The sequence below is a fragment of the Cyprinus carpio genome, chromosome B4, assembly GCF_018340385.1.
Source record: "Cyprinus carpio isolate SPL01 chromosome B4, ASM1834038v1, whole genome shotgun sequence".
In the NCBI taxonomy this organism is placed as follows: Eukaryota; Metazoa; Chordata; class Actinopteri; order Cypriniformes; family Cyprinidae; genus Cyprinus; species Cyprinus carpio.
Genome location: NC_056600.1, coordinates 18,706,565 through 18,732,057, shown reverse-complemented (window position 1 = coordinate 18,732,057; position 25,493 = coordinate 18,706,565). Strand labels below are relative to the sequence as shown.

The following is a 25,493-nucleotide window of genomic DNA, read 5'->3' as shown; positions in this document are numbered from 1 at the left end:
AAAGATACTGTAAGAAGATCTTTCAATATCAACTTGACTTGTATTTACTTAACCAGAAAAATGACTTTATTACAATATCAGGTTTCATTTAATCTGGAAATGCCTTTAAAACGTTTAGTCATCATTTATTTGAACATGAAAATGTGTATTGATGTTCAATCAAAAAGATATAAATAAAAAGATTCATTGTGTGTGTGTGTGTGTGTGTGTGTGTGTGTATATATATATATATATATATAGTTATTATTATTATATGTATATTATGTATATATTATTCTATTAAATAGCACAGTACTACAGTTTTACAGCCAAATACTAGAATGAACAATGTTGTCTATATTATAATGGATTTATTTTATCAGAAGCTTTAAAATGTATTCATTCAGTAATTAGCTTTTTAATGTTACTACTGTACAGTCAGCCAGTCAATACTACTGTAAAAAAAAACTACATTACTGTACATTTTTACTAAAAAAATTATTTAAAAAATATATTAAAGATTTAAAATAGTTTTAAATTTTAAACTATTTAATATATATAAAAACTTGAAATTAATATATTAAATTTTAGTTATGACATAGTTAAAAGCAGATAGTAAGTAATTAGCAGCTGTTAGTTCATCCAAAACATATAATTCTGTCATCGTTTCTTCACTTTCACATCGTTCCAAACTTGTTGGACTTCATGCTGCAGCATTTAACAATACCCACATTCAGAGTCCTGTGATTATAAGCAATCTTAAAATCTTCAGTCAGGCAGCTTTTACATGATCTATCAGCCTGGATTCAGATTCTAAATATAGGCTAAACCTCTACATTACTCATTATGACTGATCATGTTATAGTCCAAGATCTCCTTCTGCTGGTGGACAAGGGTGTGTACAATAATGTTTACTGTTATTTGTACTATTTGCATTTTTTGTACATCTTATTGTGTACCAGCATACCGTATCTCACGATGGGATGCAATGCACTTCCCTTCATTTGTAGTGTGTAGTATGGACCAGAAGTGATATCAACCACTTATTACTGTTATTTATTTATTTAATTTAAGTACACTTCTTATTGAGTAGTGTGCAGTATGGAGTATATACCCCTTGCAATTTAATTAGCTTAGTTAAGTGCATTGCATCGTTTAAAGGTATTTTTAAGAATTTTTTCAGATACATCCACGTGATATTCTCAGCATTGTTATTAACGACAGGAATTTTTTTTTATCATGTTATGCACCACTACATCCTGTGTGGATATAAAATATACCCTAAAAGGATATAAGCAGCATTCTAGTTGACAAGAACAAGTAGAAGGTTAAATTATATATATTATATAATTTTATAAAAATAAATGTATTTCAAACAATTCATTATCATCAGTGGGCACAGTCACAAAGTAGAGTCATGACAACTAAAAAAGTCTGTGTTATCTTAAAATTGCTCAATAGCACGCAGTCGTGAGAATTTTTTTTTTTTTATTTTTTTTTAATAAATAAAATTTAGATTTAATGTTAGAAATAAATGGGATATAATGTTGACAGTTTTTATTCATTATTTTTAATTAAATACCCACTCGCTTAAAAAACATAAGAGCCATCAAGGCAGTTTTATGCTAATGGTAACAATAAGAAACATCTCTAAAATATAGTACAGTGTTAATATGAAGCAATTTTCTGTGCTAACTTTCACATGTGTTTACTGGTATTTTGAATACACGCTGCGTTGTGCTTTGTTTTGGGATTAAAGGAAATGCCTATAAACCTAATATATATCTTCCAGAACATTGTTTGCTTTCTATTTTTTTCTTATATTGTAGGATGCACAAAATATTTGTGTGAGATTATAATATGCTTTTATAATATGCCCGTTTCTGGAAAAAAAAATATGTAATAAATTGTAAATGAAAAATAGAACATTTTAATTATTAAATGAATATGGGGGAAATTGGGAAGACATATTTAGATATATGTTTAGCATGTTATGGATGACAAGCTAATGTGTTATTATAGGAAATAAACAAAAACATTTGCTTATTTAGTTGCTATAGCACAACATGTAAAATATTCCAATATGGTTAAGTTGACCCCCTACCAAATGTGTAATATTATAAATGACCTTTGATATAATTCCTATTAATGTTTGTATATTTTTTTAAATGTAAAATACTGAATCAACTATTCTATTTAAAATTTTATTTTGACAATTTAGTTGTAAAATCAAATAGCCGATGAAAGACAAAGCAGAATCCCAAAAAAGAGATTAATTTGGTAATAAGGTAAAATTAGTAAATGACTCATGTACAGGCATATGAATATTTACATAATACACTCTTAAAAATAAAGGCTCCAGAAGGGTGTTTTTGCAGTGCTGCCAGAGAAGAACCATTTTTGGTTAACTAAAGAACCTTTCAGTGAACTTTGTTATTATTATTATTATTTTGAAGAACATTTGAAAAAATCTAAAGAACCTTTTTTGACCATAAAGATCCTTTTTCTGCATTTGAAAGGTTCTATGGATGTTAAAGGTTCTTCATGGAACCACTGATGCCAATAAAGAAACTTTATTTTTAAAAGTGTACTGTAATCACCCATATTTTAATTGAATATTTCATAATAGCAACAGTATGAATGAAGATTTAATGATTTCACTCAATTAACCAATAGGCTTTAATTAAAGCAAAGATGTTTGAAATAATTCATGGAAATATTAGACTGAATAATAACCCCTTTAATTACCTAAGTATGACATTTAAAAATAACACTATTACTGTTACTTCAAAATAAGAATCTGTAACTTTTGTTCCACAAATCCAAAAACACTGATGTGTTGTGAAGAAATTTTTTTTACAAATCTTCATTTTACCCCGTCTTACCCTAAACTGTATGACTCAAAGTAGGAAAGTATCTGAGGCCTAGCCTATAGAAACTGGGGAAAAGACACTTTGCACTGACCAAAACATGTTTGTTACAAAAAGTACAATGTTTCTGATCATCCGCACAGCGTACTGTTTCACAGTACCATTTTTAGGCAGCATACGGTGTAAAACGTACCGTGGCCAGGAAGTGCAAAACAACATTACGAAGTGTAAAACACTTTTACGAAGCTCGAGACAAATTTACATTTTGTAAAACATTTTTACCTATCATAAAACACAATTACATGGGAAAAAAAAACACTTTTACCAAGGACGAAACAAATTTACATTTTAGAAAACAAATTAACAATAACTATATATTATAGATCAGTGGAATGAAACAAACACACAAAGACACACTCTAAAAGGTGTTGGAATGTACCACACACCGGAAGTGACGCGGTAAAAGGTGTTGCTGGTGAGCGCGGTAAATTCGTGTTGTGGTTGTGGAGTAAATGGCGTAAATAAAGTTTATGGTGACCGAACATGGACTGCGGCGGAGGGATGTTTTGCGGCAAACACATGAGCAGCTTAACGCGTTTTTTCTTTACGTGTGGTCGGTGTTTGGAGTTTCTAAAGGACGCGGACCAGACGGAAACACCAGACATACTGCATCTACGAAACCTCGGTGTCATCCCCATGAGACTGAGGACTGATTGCGGCACCATCACAGTGACTACTACTCTGGTGTACGGTTCATCTATAAATAACCAGCGTATTGAGTCCTGGTGGTCTATATTTAGAAAGGGAAGGTGAGTGGTCTTCAGAAAGGGTCATTGCATCTTTTGGTCATTCGATTTTTCTTCTCAGGAACGAGTAATGAAAAACAAAAAATGAGCACAATAAAGATCAATACAAAATGTAAAACAAATACAGCCCGCCAAGAAAAGTAGTTGTTCCTGAAAAGAAAATCGGATGACCAAAAGATGCAGACCATACATTTCATTACGACTAACCTTTGATTTTATTATTCAAACATATGTGTATATGCTTAAAAGTATAACTACAATTTGTATCAATTTCTATAGGTCTCAGTTCTGGATGGAGTTATTTGCAGACCTTAGAGAAGCCGGATACTTCAACGGGAGTCATGAGCATCAGTGCCTATTGAGATATTGCTTTGGTGATGTTATTCAGAAGGACTTGGATGAGTGTGTGAGACTGTGGAACAGTCACAGGATTCGCCCTTCCAGAACAGCAGCATGTCCAGGAGGAGTGCCCAATGAACTCTACTACTTACCACACAGGTGATACATTGGTAATAAACAGATAAAAGTATTATTCTAAAGTTTTAGCTTAAATGAAAAGAAATTCTTATGTCTTCTATTTAACATAGGTTTGGCTCCAGAGACTGCGGATTTCAAATTGAACAGGCTGAACTGGATGCCCTTCCTGAGGCTAGCCTGTCAATGGCTCCTTGTGGGGACCCAAACATGCAGGAGTACTTGGACTTTGCCATGGAACGCAATCAGTTACAAAAGCCAGAGAACTGGGAGTCTGCATCAGAACTGTACATGAAACTAAAAGAAATGGCTCAGCTATGAAATGATCAAAAAGGGAGGGGTTTTTGTAGTGGTGGAATACTGCCGCCTGTCTGAACAGAATGTTTATGAATCTGTCACCCACAGCTTAATTGTTTAAGTGTGAAGTAAATTAATCAAAAAGAGTATATAAAGTATTTATTAAATTTTTGTAGTATAGAAAACAAAACTTCTTGAACTACTTGTTTCTTTATCTAAAACAGTGATTCACAAAGGGAACCCAGTTTGAGAGTCACGAATCTAAAACATTTCCAAAATGTTAACGGTGAGAAAAAAAAAACATGCTCACATACTGTTACATTATAAAAACAATTTGGGCAACTGCACTTTAAAGTGAACCTTTAACAACAACAATGTTTTCAGAGTTTTAACTCTAGGGATCATCCGTAATTTAGCTTAAAAACAGCCAAATCCTGGACTGTTTTGAATTCCAAAGTCCATTTGTGACTTAAACAAAGTGTATGAGTCTAGGAGTGGTAATTTCAAGGAGATTGTACATGTATTTGCCATTGTGAACGCAGAGTCATCCAGGAACTCTATTTGTGGCAGTGGTTCCAAGCCAGATGGGGGAAGTGAAGACAGCCCAGTAGCAAACATCAAAACATCTTGCACAGACACAGCAGCCTGGCCTTCTGCAAAGAAAAACAATTCAGATACATAATTAGTGGTTCAAGCTCGAAGAGCTGAAACCCTTTTGTAATTGTACTGATTTTTATTACTTGGAGTTTTTCATTATTATAAGTTTTACGGCTCTGTAATCACGTGATGCATATCATTTGTTAGATATCCTTATACTGAACAACTTTGCCTCAAGAACTATTGCTGTCAATCAAAAAATTCACCAAAAACTTAAAAACATACTAAAAACAAACATTCCCAAACTATTCCCAAATCGCATTTTTTTTTCCCCAATCGCAACAAAGCCAGTGCAGTACAATTCTCTGGGCTCTCTAGATCAATAATTATCTAAAAAAAGTTGAACTTTACCATTTGGGTAGCCATAACAGGGTCATTTAGAAAATGGGTGTGGTAAAACACTCAAAAGCCTATAAATCCTAAACGAAAACTCTGAATTTCACAAAAATTGGTGAGCATATGAGACATAACATTCTAAAGAAGCATGCAAAATTTCATGGAGATCGGACCATAGGTGGCACTATAACTTTCAAAAAGCTTTGAAAACAATATAATTCCTATGGTAAACTGCCTGTAATGGTCTTTTCCTTCTGTGATTTAGGTGGTTACATTATTGCTAAATAAAACTTAATGTCTTTTGATGCTTATGTGCTTAAAGGCTGGAAATGCTTGAACCCCGATAAATGCTGCTTGCAGCTTTAATTGCCATGTGTTTTCTTAACTAGTTATAAAAAAAAAAAACTAACCAACCCTTTACAATCAAGGAGATAGTCTGCCCAGTAGCCCATGGTTTGACTTTCTTTAAGTCTTCGATTACTCCCCGAAGGACTGAGGTCAGGTTTGAAGAGTATCTCAAGGTCAAAAGCAGTGAGGGCAGGGGCAGGGGCCAGCAAAGTAGGGTGTGGGTGTAGTGCAGTCAAAATCTCCAGGGTTGAAAGACCCTCCCTGAATCTACAGAGTGAACACAAACATTGTTTCACTGCTGTGTAGTGGCAATTGAATTTATATTTAAAGAAAACTATTAAATATTATTTTCTCTACAATTACTATCCACCTTAACAAACGTACATTTGGCAGGGGGAATCGTGTTGAAAACTGATTTAAAAAACCCTATTTTCACATTGCACATTAAAAGTTAATTGTTACAAACTAGATATTACACATAGAAACAGAAGACTAGAATGACATTGAGCACTTACAAACTCTACAACCCACAAACACTACACAAAAAATTCACTTTTTCAAAACTTTGTATATGCACAATACGTCAATGACAAAGCTAAAACAGTTTTTTAGAAATTGTAGCCAATTTAAAAAAAATAAAATAAAAAAAATGAAATATCACATTCACTGTTAATGAACCCTTTTCTCAGTATGCTGTTGAACCACCTTTGGAATAATTCCAGCCTTGATTCCTCGTGTATGAAGCTTCAGGCTTTACGCACCCATCAACATCAGCACACTCTTATATCTGATTTTATATTATATATTATATCTGCTGTTATATTATATAATAACACAAATAAACCAATAATTCAATTCAATTTTATTTATAGTATCAAATCATAACGTGTCATCTCAAGACACTTTACAGATAGAGTAAGTCTAGACCACACTCTATAATATACAAAGACCCAACAATTCTAGTAATTCCCACCACACCAATCAGGGCAGGAATAGATTCAGATGTAAATGACACTGGCACAGAATGGAGCAGGTAGTTGGATAAACAGCAGCAAGTTATCAAGGGTTTGATGGATCAAGTGAGCCTCAAACCATCACTCCGCTGCCAGATGTGCAGTAGAGGTGGATGGATCACTTTAAGAGGTAACTGGACTGATTTTCCTCTTGAACTCTGTGGAGGAGTTAGTCAGGAGGAAAAACCTGAGATCTAATTTCTGTTTTTGCCTTGTCATTATGATGTATTGTGTGTAGATTGATGAGGAAAAAGATGAATCTATAAGGTGTGTAGACTTAATGAAGGCACTGTAGTTTGACAAGGCACAGAATGAAGCGACATCACATAGTTGAAATACACTAAGTTACAAATTCTGTCACAGTGACAAATTAGTAACGGATATACATGCTTGCATAAACCAAAGATGGGGACCCTGAGGTATTTCAAACTAAAAATTCTTATATAAATACATAAAAAAGAAGAAAATCTCATCACTACAAATATCATCTTACCTGTCAATTACAGATGTTAATTACTCTACTGTTAGTGTTATCTGTATGCACCGGGGTTTGAGAGTAACGCAATTTCGATTCTCTGTATGTATGTACTGTACATGTGGAAGAATTGACAATAAAGCGGACTTGACTTGACTTGATGAGTTGCAGTCAATAATATACCATTGGAGGTAGTCTGAAACAATTTCTCTCTTTTCTTCCACAGTAGCCACATGTCTCAGACAACCTGCTGTCTGTAACATTGTGCTGTGTCTCATCATACATTCGTGCAGAGCATCCAATGAAGCAGCATTCTCAATCTGAAACACATGAAAAGGAGCATAAACACCCCAGTCAATAACTGTAAGCACTGTATCTCTTTGCCTTTTTTTTTTTTTTTTATGAGATACATACACAGCATAATGTAATCTTACACCATAAAAAACTAATAAATTAATGAAACAAATTCTGTACTGGATATAGGAAGTAAACTGTCTCAAAACACTGCAGGAACTATGTAAAACTCTGCCCTACTGTACTGTAGCCTTATGCTATTCTCACATCTGGCAAAGCTTTCCCTATTTCTTCATCAGTTATTAAATTAACTGGTGCTTTGAATGAAGGCTGGCCTGCAAGATAATGTACAAGATCTTTCGACAGGAAATGGGGTCCTGGACCTCCGTGCACTACTGACACAGAAATCCTCTTTCCTGCCAGGTAGTATTCATCCTCCCTAACCGCTGTGAATGAATTCATATTGCAAAATTAAAACAATGCATTATATACTGTAATATACAAGCATTTGTCATGTGATATATATGGTCAATGATCATTAACCAACCATTAGTATCCTATAGTACACATCTAACCCATATGCATACCATTTGCATTGTAGACCAAGAATCGATGTCCTTCTGGTCCATCAAAAATGGGCCGGTCTTTTAGATGTTTCATTAGTAGAGTTAAAAACTCGCGTCTCGGACCACCAGTGTCAATTCCCTCTTCCAGAACACCAATATCATCAGTAAATTTGACCAGCATTTCACAGGTTTCAGAATATGTTGTACGCTTGAAACCTCTGACTGCCCCATCCCAAACATTAGCCCTTGAGATGTTGAACCTGCGGACTCTTTTATGATCAATAGTAAGTGACAGGTTTGCTACGATGTCAGGTAATGTAATGTCCATCTCTGTAATGAGAAAAAGTGACTTAATTTGTGGATATTCCAGATATATCAGAACTATTGTACAGTGAAAAAACAGGAGTGCTAGTCAAAAGCTGTCATATTAAATTGCTGTCTGTTGGAAATTCTTCACATTGACAGCAACCGGCTCTTCGTCCTCTTGCTCAACATTTGGTGAATACAGGTCTGTGTATTTCCTGTTGGGAAATTATCATTTCCATGTTAAAACATCTTACAAACAAAAATGTCCTCCCCATGTAATCAGTTAAATGAATTTAAATTATGTCAGTCATTATGATTTTTTTTTTTTATTATTTACCTGTAGCAATAATTTTTTCTGGATTTTTTTCAGGTGGATCCAGATCCTCAGCATCAGATATTACTATCTGAAAAAAAGATTATTTTGTTATAAATCAAATTACACATATGGTATTTTCTGTCACATATGGTATTTTCTGTGTTTTAGACATCTTAAACCAGCAGGTGTCCTTCAGGCCTACAGTCAAATCATGTAAATATTATGTATATACCAAGATACAGCCAAGATTTCTATTGGTTGATTACCACTAGAAAAAAAAAAACATTGTCTCTCATTACATCCCCCCACTTCATTCTCACATGTTTTTTTTAATGGTTTGGTTCATTTGTCATTTGTGTTTATTCACCTGCAAGAGCTTATTGTTATGTTTTTAGGACACACCAATAAGATCTTGCAGGTGAATTAAGTAAAGCTCACACAAGCAGCTGTGGGTCCTTTAGGTAGGGAGCGAGGGGGCACCTCAGTCAGTTACAGAAACAGCCGATAGCATGTAGCAACGTTGAGCTTATGTGCGGTCTTGCTGTATTTCCAGGTGAACAAAAGTGTTAAAACATCTCTAAAAAAGCAATATAAATGTATAATGTTTATGTGAATAAGTAGTGAAATATCTGCTAGTAGTTTTATCACAATTTTGTGAGTTAAATGGAAAAAAAAAAGTTAAATTGCCCTTTACCTGGTAGTGAAAGCCCTGTAGCCCAATAAGATATGAGTTATTATTATTATTTCCAGTAAAGGAGTAAAGAAATAATTTCAACCCATGCATGCCTGAAAGTTCCTTTGTGTACAAGTGTGCAACACCTACCTTTCATCTTCCAGTTTGAGTTTGGGAGTACTTTGAGTTTGTGGTTCAAAAACCTGAGAGGAAACAGATAAAATTATCAACAATTTTTAACAGCTTCCATTATTGTTCCATTACCACATACAGCATATATCAATGCTGAATGGTTTTCTGTGTTACTGTATAATAGTTACTGCAAAACAATCTAAACAAACCTTTTTCAACTAAATTATTGACCAGGACAAAGATGTTATGCATAAAATCCAATGTACATCTAATAAATAAATACAAACATACATAAATATTTAAAAAAAAATAGAAAAAAATTAATCAAACAAACATTATCTATCCTCCAGCAGTGTATCAACATATGTAAAAATATTGAATCATGAGATCCACTAACCTCTTTTATAGTGTTTTTCTAGACAAATGAAAAAAGTGATCCTGGAATATGCCTTTCCTATTTCCTTTTTATATTCTGCCAATTTGAATGGCCTTTCTGACCCAGGCACATGGACCACCTCTGAGCAGTCTGGATACAAAAGGACGTAAGGTCCTTCGTGCATGTCCTTGTTAAATGTTCTCATTTTCTGTACAGCTTGTTTCAGTAGATCAGGTGCTGCTACCTCCGGGTCTGTAAATAACGGGTGTTTTAAATCGGTTCCATCAGTTTCATGTGGCGCCATCAATCCTACATTTATCTAGTAAAATAACAAAGATATATAATTAATGTATACATAGGTAAAATAAATATACACATACACACAAATACATATAGAGCATTGGAAAATTGTATAGGACGGTCAGTACAACTTACCTGGACGTGTTTTCTTTCTTTAGGCTTAAATCTTCCTTTTGGTTAATTTGTTTTCTAAAATGTAAATTTGTTTCATCCTTGGTAAAAGTGTTTTTCCCATGTAATTGTGTTTTATGATAGGTAAAAATGTTTTACAAAATGTAAATTTGTCTCGAGCTTCGTAAAAGTGTTTTACACTTCGTAATGTTGTTTTGCACTTCCCGGCCACGGTAAAAAAAAAAACGTGCAGTATGCACAGCCGTTTTCATGTGACTACATTAACCAGAAGGAGGCAGCACCGTAACAAATAATGAGGGCAGTGATGTGTACTAAAGCAGTCACAAACTAAGCTTTGTCTCTCACTTACTCGGAAGATTACATCGGAGATGGCCAGGTTGAGAGGGACTGCCTAAAAATTCATTTGCATAGCAGGACACAGAAATGGGCCGTGATGTGGTGTTAAAGACATTATGAATCCGGCTAGCGCAGGGATCAGATTTGTTGGAGAGTTCAAGACGGTTTGCATTAGGGGTGATGGGGGCAGAAGATATCTGGATCCCGTATAAAATCCCGTGAGATTCCTCCTGCTGGGCCAGACGGAACCGATGAAGGCGATCGCATCCGCCGCATCCCAGAAGAAGTTGACCGTGATTGTGAGCGCATTCATCAGCGAAGCAGCAATGCATGGAATGAGGAGGAATTTGATGCGTGCATGAAAATCTAACACTGGTACACCGCTGCTGGCCTCTTTCACAGCGCGTAATGGGAATAGCAGGATAACGGTATCTCAGCGGCGTGTTGCTCCTAATGGCAGCGGTACCGAAATAAACGGCTCAGCCGTGAGCACGTTTTTGAACTAACGTTAGGCATTTGTCTGATCAGATCGGCAGAATGGTGTCTTTGAGATGTCACCGGAGCAAGTATATATGGGCCACTCTGGGTGTTTTGGCGTTGTTGTGGCTCTACATCTTCCCTGTGTACAGGATCCCCAGCGACAAGGAAATGGTGGATGAGGTACTGCGGCAGGGACAAACGTGGAGCAGAAACCAAACCGGAGTAGATCTGTACAGGTAACGTTATTTCAGTGCGTTTTGATTCGTCGCATTCAAGAGCCATTCATTGTGAGCGCATCTGTAATGCGCATGGCCACACATCTGAGATAAATTGGTACCCGTGACAGGATTTGAAATGACGTGTAACTGTAATTACGTAAATGGAGCGGTTGCAGTCAGTATCTCATCCATGTAATCTAGCTCTTATGCTGATTTATGAGTATCGCAGAGTGCAGAAATCTCCCCTGAAAATCGATCAAGAGAACGCACATGCGCAGAGAGGTTTGAAACGTGATCTGTCCCCGCTCTGAACTCAATAGTGAAGGCAGGTCTTTGTGACGTCACAAAGAGGCTGATTCAGTTATTTTTCTCTGACTTTGTATTAAAATTTGTTGCGACAACTGTAGCAAAATATTGTTCTGTCAGCATATCATACTTTATTATTATTAAATTAGAAATAAGTCTGTTGAACAATAGAAAATATCTGCTGCAAAACATTACTTGAAGAAGAAAAAAGTCTTTATTTACCTTTACAAAAACTGGCAGATATTTGTTGTTCTTGTAATCATAGATGCACTTTATTTTGATACATTTCATTGTGGCCCCTTTCAATAATTCCTTAAATTTTCTTTACTTGGACTTAAAAAGTCTTAACTTTTACTTCACAAAACCTGCAGACTTGCAAACTTCCTTTTTGCTGAATAAAATACTTTGTGCTTTCAAAAATGTGTATTTGTTCCCAGTCAATTTTAATGGACTATTTCAAAAGCCTTTACTTCTGCTTCCCATAATCAGTGTCATAAAATCAAATTTTCTTTCTTGACAGGAAACTGTTGACAGAATGCTGCGACCCAAAGAGGATGTTTGCTGTTACTAAGGAGAACTCGCCAATAGGCAAAGTCTTGTGGTACGATGGAGAGATCTACCATTATCACACGGTCACCAATGAAACCTACCCAATCTTTGTTCAGGTACTGTCTTTCATAAAAGTTAATGCTACATCTTTATGCTGGGATATAGATCTATTAAGCGTGACTGGTGATTCTTGTGAAATCCAATTATTTATCTGAATCCAAATCTGGTATCAGCTTAACATTTTGTAACAATGTAAGGCTAAAAATATTAAAACTAATATTAAACAGATAGTACTTCCTTGTGTTGACTTCCTTGTATTTTCACATTAATTTGTCATCCTAACAGTTTTTAATGCATGACAGAAGAGTGTACTGTTCCAAATTCCTGTTAATTCAAGATTATATGCTCAATATGCACACACAAGTATGGTTAGCCAAAAATTCAGCAGAACCAAAACAAGAATTTTACACTGAATCAAGAGAGAGCCATTACTGTTGTTTCTTTCGGTATTAGTAGGTATCAAACAGTTGGTGGTTGCCATTGACTTCCATAGTATTTTTTTTCCTACTATGGAAGTCAATGGCAACCACCAACTGTTTGATTACCAGCAATCTTCAAAATATCTTCTTTTATGTTCAGTATAAGAAAGCAACTCATACAGGTTTGGAACGACATGATGGTGAGTAAATGATGACAGAATTTTCATTTTTGGGTGAACTATCCCTTTAAGGTGTTTTAAATCTAATTGAACATTTTTTTTTTTCAGTTACCTGAACTTACAGATAAATGTCTGGAATTTTTTATAATTATTAATGTGCAAGTGTTTGAAAGCGAAGCAGCTGGTCCCTTTTTTTTTTCTTTCCACCCACACTCTCCATGAAGCTCAGCACAGCACTCTGCCTTCTAAAAATAAACAGGCATGGGAGAGACACCCGCATGGGCCCTGATTGTCCTGTCCTGGGCACCATTCTGCCTTTCAGTCGCAGTGTTCCTCCTACACTGTCTCAGAGCCCATGCTCATTATTGATGGGCACACAAACACACAACACAATATCCTACACACACTCACACACCCGTGCTTCACTCTAATGTAGTTACACTGTGATCTTAGTACGTTTATTCAATGATGTATCTATGAGTTATGCAGCCATATTACTATGGATACAGTGTTTTTGTTTTTGTTTTTTTAAAAATGGGTCAATGAATAATTTTATAGTACATTTAGTCATCTTTTAATGGTTCTTTTGTGACCAGAAAAGCCATTAAAAAGATATTTTTTTACACGTACGTTCACTGTCATTCTCAGTATTATGTTTCAGCATACATCAGACTTACTGAAACTGAGTTTAACCATCTGCTTGTAATGTTTATCAGAACATTATTTATCAGTGATGCCAGATAAGACAGCACTGATCAGCTTCATTCTTCTAGGGATTTTTGCAGGACGTTTCACCAACTGGTGTCCAAAAGATTTGTTTTTTTAAAGTGGATTTACCTGTAATCATAGGTGTAGATCATTGCTTTAACTAAAAACGTCTTCCAGTAATGTTTGAGAATCGCAAACCCTGTAACAACAGATTAGAACATTTACAGGTTAAAATATACAGTAGTTCATTCCTGTCCTTTAATTAATTTAGAGAGTGCTGATATATAGTATAAACACAATGGAATGCTTCACTGTTTGTTCCGGACAGGCATATTTTTTTCAGTGATTTATGCTTCAGCCTTCTTAGCTATTTTGTTAGTGGGAAACTGAAAATAAACTGACCAGATGTTTCACTACATTGGTTCTTATTGTGGGAATGCCAGAATAACTGAAGAAAAGTTGAAGCATGCATTTCTCGTCTTTTTAACAACCCTTTGCAATGACAGCCCAAAGTGCCAACCCAATGTGCTTTTTCTAGCATTTTGCTGCATTATTCATTCATGATTCATTGCCATATTAAATTTGCTGCGTGTCATAGATGCCAATTTGAGATTACCTGTGAGATGGTAGGGATTGTTACCTGTAAGTATGAATTTGTAGCTTTAGATAAACTACATGGAAGAAAGAAAAGAGTGTAGGTTACAGTCTTTTATCATATTCCTTGTGACTAAATGGCCGTTTTTACGAAGGAAGAGGGTGTGGTAACAGATTAACAATTTACTTTGTTAATCTTTATTCTTTCACTCTCCTTGCATATTTACATTTAGCGACTTACAAATGAGGACAATGGAAGCAATCAAAGTCAACAAAAGAGCAATGATATGCAAGTGCTATAACAAGTCTCAGTTAGTGTAGCAAGGTTTTTTAAATCATGTAATATATATTATATGTATTTTTCCTAAATTCCATTTTATTTATTTTTCCAAATTCCATTTTTTCCGTTTTCATTTTTCTAGATTCTTTTTTTGTTTTAGTTTAGTTTTTTTTCCCATTTTAATTTTTCTCAACTACATTTTAATAGTTAAATTAAATTGTATTAATCAAAAAGCATGTCTAATTAATTAAAATCATTAAATGTATACATTTTCACATCAGTTTCACATCACTTAATTTTTACTATTAAACTATTTTACTATTTACTATTAAAATTAAAACATGGAAGAACTGTTTTGTGATTATCTCTTTAAAAATGTTTGTTTTTGACGGGTTGCTGTGAATACTTTTACAGGTCTGTGTATGTGATACTGATGATGCTAGTTTTACTCAAATCAAACGGTCAAATGCTCATGAAGTGACTCTCAGAGCAGTTCTGGAGATGTTGTTCATGTGTTTACGTCCACATTTAGTGAGACGGCAGATGCTGAAATCACCGCAAACGTCACGCGTGTGCGTAGGCATGTAATAAATGAAACCACGCGTCTGCATCATTCATTAACAGAGACTCGCAGAAAATGCAGGATTCATATTTAAATCGACTTTTGCGCCTTAATATTTAAAGATACTAATCCATATCACGATTTAATTAAAGTGTAATGACCTACTTTTGATTAATTCATTAAAAAAAATTAAAATTCCTTGACATTCTGCATTAAACTGTGAATTCCGTTTTTATGACTGGATTCCGACTGCATTTTCCGCATCACAGAAATCATAGTGCCCTACAACATAACAGATACATTCTGTATTAACACAAGTCTGTTAATTTTTAGTAGACCCAAGCCATATGTACTAGGGATCATAATGGGATACAGACTATGGGCTAAGCCTTTCTGCTCTGGACCATTAAGAAACAACCACCACTCGGAAGCTTAGCAACAGTGTATCAACTTCATGCCATGTACCCACAATATTCTAAAAAACTTGTAAGCACAACTAATTTTAAACAAAAAAAAGGTCATCTGCTTTGGATTTTTTGGCTTGTTCTTGGTTTGCCTATAACTCCAGTAGAAGGAAAATGTCTGAAGATGAGTGTTTAATTATGAATGTGTGAGATGAAATTGTGGCCTGTAATGCAAATTAATCGCCAGGGGGCTTACAATGGGTCTTTTCATCGATTCAGTTTTACTTAGAGGTTCACCACTCTTTGAAGCATATGAATATTGCAGTAACCTTGATTTGAATATGTATTCATCAAAAGAAACAAATGGAAATGTACTGTGTGTGTGAGACTCTTTATTGCTTTGACCCATTTGTGTAAATCACACTGTTTTTGTGTTGCTAGGATACACCATTGCAGCTTCCTCTGAAGAAGTGTTCAGTTGTGGGCAATGGAGGGGTCCTGAAACACAGTGGCTGTGGAAAAGAAATTGACCAAGCTGAATTTATCATGAGGTGAGAAATAATATTTGTTTATATTTGTTTATATTGTTTATATATATATATATTAGGGGTGGAACGGTACACAGATGTCACGGTTCGGTACGTACCTCGCTTCAGGGGGTCACGGTTCGGTACGATTTTGGTACAACAGGGAAAAAACAGTAAAAATCTACTATGCTCAGTTTCTTTTGATTTATTTTGAACAGACAGTAGTACAAATAAAAAAAAAAAATCCACCTAGATGTGAAAATACTAAATATTATTACATTGTTTTATATATATATATATATATATATATATATTATATATATATATATATATATATATATATATATATATATATATATATATATATATATATAATTTGGAGTACATATGTACATACAAGGAATAAATTCTTGAAATATATTTGATTCAGTTTACAGATAAGGGAGAGAAAAAACATAACGTAGCCTATATACGCAGAGTTTCAGTTAATTTCTGTGACACTTAATTTGTTCAAAGAAAGGAAACTCAAATGGCAGAAAGCGACATCCTATTTTTTTCTCTTTTTTACAAAAGAACAATGTTTTGTTTTCTCTATTTTACAAAAGCACAATGTTTTGTTTTCATTGTGAGTGTACACAAATAAAAGCAGACTTTAATAAAGTGATGCATTATTAATAAGACAATAAGTGTTTAAAGTTGATTCTGCTGGTATAAAGAAACAGTCAAAGTAATCGCCCTGGCGCATGCGCACACACACACACAGACACAAAACACATCAGTTCCAGCATTGCTTACTCGACAGCGCAGTTGGTACTTTATCAAAATAAAATACAGTGAACCATACATCAGCGCATCCACCTCTGTGTCACAGCTGGAACGTGATTGAAGTAAAAATCCTTTAATGTTAATTTACATAATAAATAATAGTTTAGCATTCAGATACGTTACATCGCAATTATGGAATATTTGGATTTGTGCCGAATGAGAGAGGAAGGATACACGACGCAAAGCTCCATTTCGCAAACAGTTGAGTGCACAAGCCTTTAAAGTATACTCCTTTGTCAGTCTGTGAGAGATGCATTCAGAGTCAGCACATGGTCACTGTCTAGTGGGCTTTGTTTTCAAGTGCGCATCTCATGGCATTCGCTGTTCTTCTACTGGAGGATGGTTATCAAACAGCAGTGCTTTGCTGCGGGCACCCCCTTCTGGGTTGGGGGTGAATTGCCTGTAGTTGTTGTAAGGCCTCATGCACCGAACCGAGATGTCCATACCATTATGGTTCGGTACGAATACATGTATCATTCCACCCCTAATATATATATATGTATATATACAGTGCCATGAAAAGGTTTTTGCCCCCTTCCTGCTTTCATAGAGAATATCGCTTTGGGTTTGAGACTTTAGTCTTTGCAACTTTACAGATCTTTATGCACCAAGAGCTTGTAACACTAAAAAAAGAGAAAGGAAAACTTGAAATCGCATCATATGACCCCATTAAGGGAAAAAAAGCTGTCCAAACCTACCTGACCCTATGTGAAAAAGTAACTGTTCCTATTAATCCTGTTAAATCATGAAAGAACTGTGATTAACCACATCATTTTAGAAAGCTGAGTCAAATTTCACTAGCCACACCCAGGCCTGATTACTGCCAGACCTGTTGAATCAAGAAATCACTTAAATAGAACCTCTCTGATAAAGTGAAGCATTAAAGAGCAACACCTCATGCTGTGAGCTAAAGAAATTCAAGGACAGATGAGAAACAAAATAGTTGACATGTATCAGTCTAGAAAGGGGTATAAAGCCATTTCTAAGGCTTTGGGACTCCAGCGAACCACGGTCAGAGCCATTATCCACAAATAAAGAAAACTTGGAACAGAGGAGAACCTTCCCAGGAGTGGCCAACCAACCAAAATTACTCCAAGAGCGCAACAAAGACTCATCCAGGAGGTCATAAAAGAACCCAGAACAACATCTAAAGAACTGCAGGCTTCACTTGCCTCATTTAAGGTCAGTGTTCATGATTCAAAAATAAGAAAGAGACTGGGCAAAAACCGCATCCATGGGAGAGTTCAAAGGCAGAAGCCATTGCTGACCAAAAAGAACACAAAGGCTCATCTCACATTTGCCAAAAAATATCTTGATTATCCCCAAGACTTTTGGGCAAATATTCTGTGTTAAGACAAAAGTTTTAACATTTTGGAAGGTGTGTGTCTGGTTACACCTGGCATAAAACCAACACTGGCATAAAACCAACAGTCCAAACAGTCAAACATGGTGGTGGTAATCTGATGATCTGGTGCTGCTTTGTTCAGGTTTTTTTGGAGCACTCTTTCAGAAAATCCTGAAGGAGATTGTCCGGCCATCAGTTTGTAACCTCGAGCTCAAGTGCACTTGGGTTATCTATGCACCTCTGAATGGCTCAAGAAAAACAATTTTTTTTTGGAGTGGCCAAGTCAAAGTCCAGACTTAAATCCGATTGAGATGCTGTGGCATGACCTTAAACAGTCCTTCCATGCTCAAACCCTCCAGTGTGGCTGAATTAAAACAATTCTGCAAAGAAGAGTGTTTCAAAATTCTTCCACAGTGATTCGAAAGACTCCTTGCCAGTTATCGCAAATGCTTGATTCCAGTTATTGCTGCCAAAGGTGGCACAACCAGTTATTAAATTTAGGGGGCATTTACTTTTTCATGTAGGGCCAGACAGGTTTGGACAGCTTTTTTTCCCTTAATAAATGAAATGATATTTCAAAACTGCATTTTGTATTTACTTGAGTTATCTTTGTGTAATATTAAAATTAGTTTGATTATTAAATCTTTTAAGTGTGACAAATATGCAAAAATAAAAACAGGAAGGGGGCAAAAACCTTTTCACGGCACTGTGTGTGTGTGTATATATATATATATATTAATTTAGAAAATGCATCCATCTAGCAATATTTGCAGCACATAATGCCAAGTTTGAATATGTACATTAGTACGCAAACTAAAGCAAAGGTGAAATGCAGAAAGAGAAAACTTTTATGGTTTAGAAAAGTGCATGAGGAAAAGATTTGTCATCAACTGTTTCTTAAAAGTAGTAATGGGTGACGGTAGGAAGCTCATCCCATTGCAGAGGTGTAAAGGTGCCTCATTGTGAACACATTTTTTGTGTCCCTCATTTATTGACTCTAATTGCAGAAGGGAACTTTTTAAGTAGGAGGATCCATTTGCAGTTGCAGTTATAAAAAGCCAGTATCAATTCCCAAAGAGAATTTGAAGTATGCAGCAACAGAAAGACAGTGAAGTAAAACCAACAGAAATATGGCGTGGAACCTCTTTGATTGATTGAAGAGTAGATGTGCTGCCAAGTTCTGGATCATCTGCAGAGGCTTATATGTGCTGACTGGAAGGCTGGCCAATAGAGCATTGCAGTAGTCCAGTTTTTGGTTAAGGATCTGCGCAATGTGCCCAGAAAAAAATAATCTGGTTTTCCTGATAATATAAAACATTAACCTGCATGACCAGGCTTTTGTTGAGATGTGGGTAGTAAACTGGTCATCAAACACTACCACCAGGTTCCTTGTCCTGGTTGGCGTTAGTGTTGATGAATCCAACTGAACAGTGACAAGGTAGTCAACTAACTGGTTGGTTGTGGTTTCCGAGCTCTGGAGTTGCAAGTTTGGGCAACCCCAACTCTAGCCAAGTTGAAATGTCTGAAGGGCAAGCAGATATGCAAGCTGAGAGTATGGGGCCATCAGGATGGAACAACAGGTAAAGCTGCATATAAGTTCCACAGTTATAGGAAAAGGCGTGTGCCTGTTTGATCAAGCATAGTGAGGTTGTGTATACCAAGAAAAGGAGAGGACCAAGCACTGAACCCTGAGGCACCCCAGTGCTTAGTTTAGACATCCCTCCTCTCCGGAAACCTATAAAGGACCTGCCTGTAAGGAAACACTGTAAACATGTAAGTGCCATACCTGTGATGCCCAGGGGCCAGTTGCACCAGCTAGATGTAAAAAAAGTTGGGTGTAAGTCCTATGCTGGGCTTTGCAACGTCTAGCTTTATGATAAATATTTACAGCTGTTGCACCACGATCAGGCGCAACTATGTCCAGCGTAGACAATGTGCATCCATGCCGACACATTTTCCCGCAGTTATAGATCAATCTGAGACGACATTACGCCGCAGTGGCTACAACTACTAATATAGAACTGAATTGCTCAAGACATCATAACAAGTGAAGCCACCGTGCCATGATTTCATTGAGTAAACATTTAAGTCCGTGTTTTTATATCTGAAGTCTCCCTGCACATTCCCATGACAGATTTCATCAAGGTTAAGTAAAATATAATAAATGTAATACAATGCTTCTCTCTAGAGTTATTTTTTATAGTTGACTATCAAGTTTATGTGACTGTCTTTCCTGAGGTAAATGTGACTTAACGTGACATTTTGTGTTTTACTGGTGTCTTTCTCTAGCAGAAAAAAAACACGTTTATAGTTTGTATTTCGTGAAAATATTTGAAAGCTGACCATTCATTTCTGATTAAAAGTAACAAAGCACAAAACTTATTGAGATTATTGGGTGGCAGGCACGCAACAAATAATGAATGGAATTAAAGACATGAAATATTTCCAAGCATTTACACTGTCCTTCCAAGCAAGATGTCAAATGGTTCATTTTCTTTTAATAATCCCAGTTCATATGTAATATTTAACTGCATAATTATTACATGCTGTACAGAAATATATCTTGTAGCCTATTCAATTACTATCGGCAGTGTGGTAACGTTAGGCAACACCGAGCTTCGCGATTGATATCGCTTATCCTGGCCGAAAAGACAAGACCAAAAACATTACAGTTCACGTCTGCAGTAAGATTTCTTTTCACTTTACACCTACCTCTGACTAGGCATAAGATTTAGTCTCAGACGTAGCCCTACGCCGAGATGGTGCAACGGGTATAAATTTGACACACAAATTAAAGTGCATTTTACGTCCAGCCTAGTCTTACGACCGGGTGTACGTCCAGCTGGTGCAACCGGCCCCAGGTCAGAACTGTTGGACTGGAGAATCTAGTTATTTACAGTATTAAAGGCAACAAAGCAATGATATGATCTGAAATTCTCTCTTTTCAGGTGTAGAGATTTATTGACAGCCAGTTGGTGTCAGTGGAATGTCTGCTGTTGCAGCTAGATTGGTTGTTATTGGATAGCTTGTCCTGTCAGAGAAAAAGTACTGATTGAATACTTAGGGATTTTGTGAGAAAGGGAAGAGAGAGACTAGAGAGTACTAGGGTCAAGTTTAGACTTTTTTAGCCTACTTAATTATGGAAGGAAAGTTGACAGTCATGAGAGATGTGATGATTAGAGTGAGAGTTAGTTAACAGCAGTGTAGTCTCCTGTAGAATATGGGAGACGATCATGTTCTAAGGAATGGGAGTAGAATAGGAGGAGTGCATGCAGATGGTGGTTGGTTGTGTGTGTGTGTGTGTGTGTGTGTGTAGTGTAGTGTGGAAAAGTGGTCACTGATTATTATTGGGAGATGTATTGGTACTATGTGGCCTTGACAGCAGAAACACAGAAGAGGAAGAGGACAGGAGAGATTGATAATTGCTCGGGTCAGCTTGGTCTTTTAACTTTGGTCATTTTCTTGTCAGGAGCTCAGAGCTTGATGGTCACAGAGAGTATCAGTGAATCAGGGGCTAGATGCTGCTGCTAGTGCTAACTCAAGAATGTCCAATACTGCTGCTGGAGGGCCACTTTTCTTGCATTCATCTCTAATACACCTGCGTAGAAGATTTTGTGATCCTTAAGACCTTGATTAACTGGTTGCTGGCCTGTGCTAACCTGTGATAGGCAAAGTGTTAATGTGGAGCTAAATGTATCAGTAGCATCACAATAAGACCTGGTACTTTTATTAATGTAGTTACTGTAAGAAACAATGTTTTCTTGTGACATGAACTGAAAAACATCAATGCAAAACTTTTTCTGCAATCTTTATCTCCTCTACCTCTAGATGTAACCTTCCTCCTCTGTCCAAAGAGTACACCACTGATGTTGGTACCAGAACACACCTGGTGAGCGCGAATCCTAGCATTATTGAAAAGAAGTACGTGTCTTCTCCTCTTCACTTATTTTTTATTGTATTTTATTTTATTTTATTTTTGTCTATAGGGGGGTTATGGATTCACTTGTGATACTTTAATTATAATAACAATCTTTCAGTAGTGGATACCAATAACATTGGAAACAAGGATTTAGATTCATGGCCGCACCATTCTGCTCTACCAGGAGATATCCGTAATTTTCATAATAGATGCACACTTTTGTTTTTGTCACAGCGGGCTTTGCTTTGTTGACAGCATTACTGAATTTAATCAAAATTGAAATTGAAATTGAACAAAGTAAATTGGCTGTAGTGAGTGTCTGTGAATGAGTGAGTGAGTGTGTCCCAGCACTGGGGTTGCACGAGTTAATGCACTTTCAGGGCTGGTTTGCGGCAGGAAGGTGGGGGGAGGGGGGGTTATGAGACTGAATGGTCAGAAAAGGACACACAGGTTTCCAGACAGCTGACTACATGTCTTGAGGGATGAATATCAACCTTTTTTAGTGGGTTAGCTTGCTTGCTTCTTGCATTAGCTGGCAGGAGATCTCCAAAGTGCCCTGTCAGTACCAGGGTCATTTTTCTTAAAGGAGTCCTATTATGCTTTTTTTACAAAGTCTTGATTTTGTTTTGGGGTTGTACTAGAACAGGCTCTCATACTAGGTTGTTTGAAAAACACATTACTTTTCACATATTTTACATTATTACAACACCTCTCTCCCCAGTCTGGCATGAACGCCTCAAATAGTTCCTGTATCAAATGAAGGCCTGCCTTCTGAAATATGAAATGTGATGTGATTGGTTAGCTGGGCCAGTGTAAATATTGCCTGCCAGCTTCAGTGTAAATATTGCGTCAAAATCAAATCAATTTGAGTGCAATTTAAACCCGGATGATTGTAACCACTCTTAAGTTTGTCTGCTTTGGAAAAGTTAGCATGTCTCCGACATAGTGATAACACTCGTTGCCTTCTCTAGTGCAGCTCAACTAGGTCCCATACCATTCGTCTGTATTTGTGATATCACAAATCCCAGAGAATATGCGTTGTAGGCCAAACGAGTCATTCGTTGTAGTTTTTGAAAAGTGATTTCTGTTAAATAAAATACCTCCTTTTGAAGTGGACTTTGAGCTTTGTAACTTTGCAGATCTTTTTTATGCTCAAACAGCAACATTACAGACTAACTTAAGTTTAAAAAGTAAAAAAGCAAAATAGGACCCCATTAAACATTTTTTTTTATATATATGTTATTAAAAACAGCATATTAATATGCTTGTGTTATAATGTGTGTGTTCCTAAAGGTATATGAGACATTCAGAAACAAGCTCAAGCTCAGATACTTTATTCATTATAACTTGACTATTCACACAATGCCAAGGAAATAACAGGATGTTTAGCAAAAAAGAAAATAAATAGAGCTAAAGTTAACTGTGTGTCAGTAATAGACTGACAGTTAGATTCAGGGGTCTATTTGATTTCTGAATCCATTCATTCATTAATTGTGGCCACAGTATCTTTAAATGAAACAGTTTGGGTACAGAAAGAACATTTTTTACTTAAAGAACACATCACTGCATATTGACATAAAAAAAATGTTTATCATTCCTCTTTTTTTCACTATCAGCTTTCAGAACCTACTGTGGTCCCGCAAATCCTTTGTAGAGAGTATGAAGGCATATGGTTCCAGCTACATCTACATACCAGCGTTCTCCATGAAGCCCGGCACTGAACCCTCCCTGCGGGCATACCACGCCCTTGCAGACTTCGCCTCCAACCAGACTGTCCTGTTTGCCAACCCGGACTTCCTTAAAAACGTTGGTCAATTCTGGAAGAACCACGGCGTCCATGGCAAACGCCTGTCCACAGGGTTGTTCCTGGTGAGCCTTGCCCTTGGCTTGTGTGAAGAGGTGACCGCTTACGGTTTCTGGCCATTTTCGGTGGGACTGGATGAGCGGCCGGTCAGCCACCATTATTATGACAACATTCTCCCATCCTCGAGATTTCACGCCATGCCTGAAGAATTTCTGCAACTCTGGCACTTGCATAAGAGCGGCACGCTGCGTATGCGGGTCGGCGATTGTGCAAAAAAAGGACAGAAGCCTAAGAAGGAAAAATAAGTGGAAGTGTTGCCAGGGCAACTCCGTATATCCCCACAGGAACAGGACAGCCATCCTGTAATTAGCATGAGAATACTGTGGGTTGTGAGGTGATGCCCCACCCCCAAAGCTGGGCCTCTCTTTGGTGTCTATATGCTTGAACCTCAACTGCTCCCAACACACCCCCACCCTCTTGTTGCCAAAGGACTGTTGTAAAGACTTGCATGTGTACCCATCCTCATGTATGCACTCACTAGAAGCTTGTTGTGTCAGTTTGAAGAAGTCGCGGGGTGTTGAGGGACTCCGGTGTTATGGGACCCATTTAAACTGCATCCTCCAGCAGTTGGACTTTTGAATCCAAGGACTATTTGTTCACTTAATATAAAGAGAGAATAGGGAAAGGGCTGATTCAAACAATGTCTTAAGAACTTTAAATGGGAACTCAGAAATTGAGAGCAATGCTTTGATCGTTTGGCATATTTTTGTTTCCTTTTGTCATGAACACTCTTTCTCTGGAGTTCTGAGGAAATAGAATAAGGAATAATGTGAAAATCTTACTCGCAGTGTTCGCATTTATACAAATCAGTGTACAAATACAGGTTTAGCCTGGAAAAGGGAAGATGGGAATTGAATGTACAGCCACAGAATAAATCCTGTTTCAAAAATTTGAAACGGGTTTAAAGTGAAGGCTGCAGTTCACGTATTATTGCAAGTATGTTTCTAGTTGTATTTATTTTTGACATTCAGTGACATGTCAAGTAGGACATTTACTGAAAACCACCTTGTCAGTCTAGATCCATCATGAGACTCATTTCTTACATGACCATGGTGTTTTGTCAAGCTTGGAGTGGGAAATCATGGGTTGAGAGACCACATCCAGTTGGAAGACTTCCACAAAACGGATGGAGGCCCAAATTCTGTAGAAGATTGTGTGAATTGTTTGTGTACCAATGGAAAAAGTATGACAGGAGTTTGCGGTGCCTACTGTGGCAGCATCTTTAATTATAATTTTTGTTATTTGTATATGTTTGCATTCAGTCATTAGATGTTACGAAGTGGTGCAATGATCCCTTATCACATGGTTGAAGGGGCACTAATCATACGATGAACGTTTTTTGCCTGTTAGGGTGCTGGAAACCTGGTCCGGAACATGTAAATACTCAATCACCAGTTTTGTTACTATTTCCAATCATAGTTTATCTGAATGTATTGGCAGCCATTTTGGTAGTCTGCCCAGTAACTTGTTTCCTTGACTTATTTTTTGTTGTTGTTAAACTGCACACAGGGAATTAGGTTTAAATCTGTTGGTGCTAGCTGTAACACATGCACTCCAGCTTAATATAT

At 36.5% G+C, this 25,493-nt stretch overlaps 3 protein-coding genes across 5 annotated transcripts; 2 read left to right on the top strand and 1 right to left on the bottom strand.

Annotated features, from left to right (window-relative positions):
* The first annotated feature begins 3,292 nt into the window (after positions 1-3,292).
* Positions 3,293-4,464, top strand: LOC122137047. The gene is made up of 3 exons (XM_042722315.1): positions 3,293-3,658; positions 3,935-4,153; positions 4,243-4,464. Exons 1-3 carry the CDS (start codon positions 3,393-3,395, stop codon positions 4,448-4,450), a joined length of 693 nt encoding a protein of 230 aa, XP_042578249.1. The 5' UTR covers positions 3,293-3,392; the 3' UTR covers positions 4,451-4,464.
* Positions 4,465-4,570: 106 nt separating this feature from the next.
* Positions 4,571-10,395, bottom strand: LOC109045803 (G2/M phase-specific E3 ubiquitin-protein ligase-like). Of its 2 annotated transcripts, XM_042722313.1 has the most exons (11): positions 10,354-10,395; positions 9,940-10,237; positions 9,561-9,613; positions 9,432-9,446; positions 8,759-9,278; positions 8,137-8,636; positions 7,817-7,995; positions 7,418-7,575; positions 7,274-7,288; positions 5,834-6,034; positions 4,571-5,079 (listed from the first exon to the last, which is right to left on the bottom strand). In XM_042722313.1, the coding sequence occupies exons 6-11, from the start codon at positions 8,441-8,443 to the stop codon at positions 4,971-4,973; spliced, it is 969 nt and encodes a 322-aa protein (XP_042578247.1). In that variant the 5' UTR covers positions 8,444-8,636; positions 8,759-9,278; positions 9,432-9,446; positions 9,561-9,613; positions 9,940-10,237; positions 10,354-10,395; the 3' UTR covers positions 4,571-4,970. The 2 variants fall into 2 exon arrangements, with proteins under 2 accessions (XP_042578247.1, XP_042578246.1); XM_042722312.1 differs by lacking the exon at positions 9,432-9,446 and having other exon boundaries at positions 8,759-8,825.
* Positions 10,396-10,457: 62 nt separating this feature from the next.
* Positions 10,458-24,772, top strand: LOC109066147 (alpha-N-acetylneuraminide alpha-2,8-sialyltransferase-like). Of its 2 annotated transcripts, XM_042722310.1 has the most exons (5): positions 10,462-11,402; positions 12,211-12,355; positions 15,887-15,996; positions 21,971-22,063; positions 23,678-24,772. In XM_042722310.1, the coding sequence occupies exons 1-5, from the start codon at positions 11,224-11,226 to the stop codon at positions 24,168-24,170; spliced, it is 1,020 nt and encodes a 339-aa protein (XP_042578244.1). In that variant the 5' UTR covers positions 10,462-11,223; the 3' UTR covers positions 24,171-24,772. The 2 variants fall into 2 exon arrangements, with proteins under 2 accessions (XP_042578245.1, XP_042578244.1); XM_042722311.1 differs by lacking the exon at positions 21,971-22,063 and having other exon boundaries at positions 10,458-11,402.
* The last annotated feature ends 721 nt before the right edge of the window (positions 24,773-25,493 follow it).

Bases quoted from the DNA above. Each gene is read 5' to 3' on its own strand.
- LOC109066147 (XM_042722310.1), top strand. From the start codon at position 11,224: ATGGTGTCTTTGAGATGTCACCGGAGCAAGTATATATGGGCCACTCTG. The intron at 12,356-15,886 runs GTACTGTCTTTC...TTGTGTTGCTAG, and splicing joins CCTACCCAATCTTTGTTCAG to GATACACCATTGCAGCTTCC. The intron at 15,997-21,970 runs GTGAGAAATAAT...CTCTACCTCTAG, and splicing joins CAAGCTGAATTTATCATGAG to ATGTAACCTTCCTCCTCTGT.
- LOC122137047 (XM_042722315.1), top strand. From the start codon at position 3,393: ATGGACTGCGGCGGAGGGATGTTTTGCGGCAAACACATGAGCAGCTTA. The intron at 3,659-3,934 runs GTGAGTGGTCTT...CAATTTCTATAG, and splicing joins TCTATATTTAGAAAGGGAAG to GTCTCAGTTCTGGATGGAGT. The intron at 4,154-4,242 runs GTGATACATTGG...TATTTAACATAG, and splicing joins CTCTACTACTTACCACACAG to GTTTGGCTCCAGAGACTGCG.
- LOC109045803 (XM_042722313.1), bottom strand. From the start codon at position 8,443: ATGGACATTACATTACCTGACATCGTAGCAAACCTGTCACTTACTATT. The intron at 7,996-8,136 runs GTATGCATATGG...ATTCATTCACAG, and splicing joins CTTGGTCTACAATGCAAATG to CGGTTAGGGAGGATGAATAC. The intron at 7,576-7,816 runs GTGAGAATAGCA...CATGTGTTTCAG, and splicing joins TAGGGAAAGCTTTGCCAGAT to ATTGAGAATGCTGCTTCATT.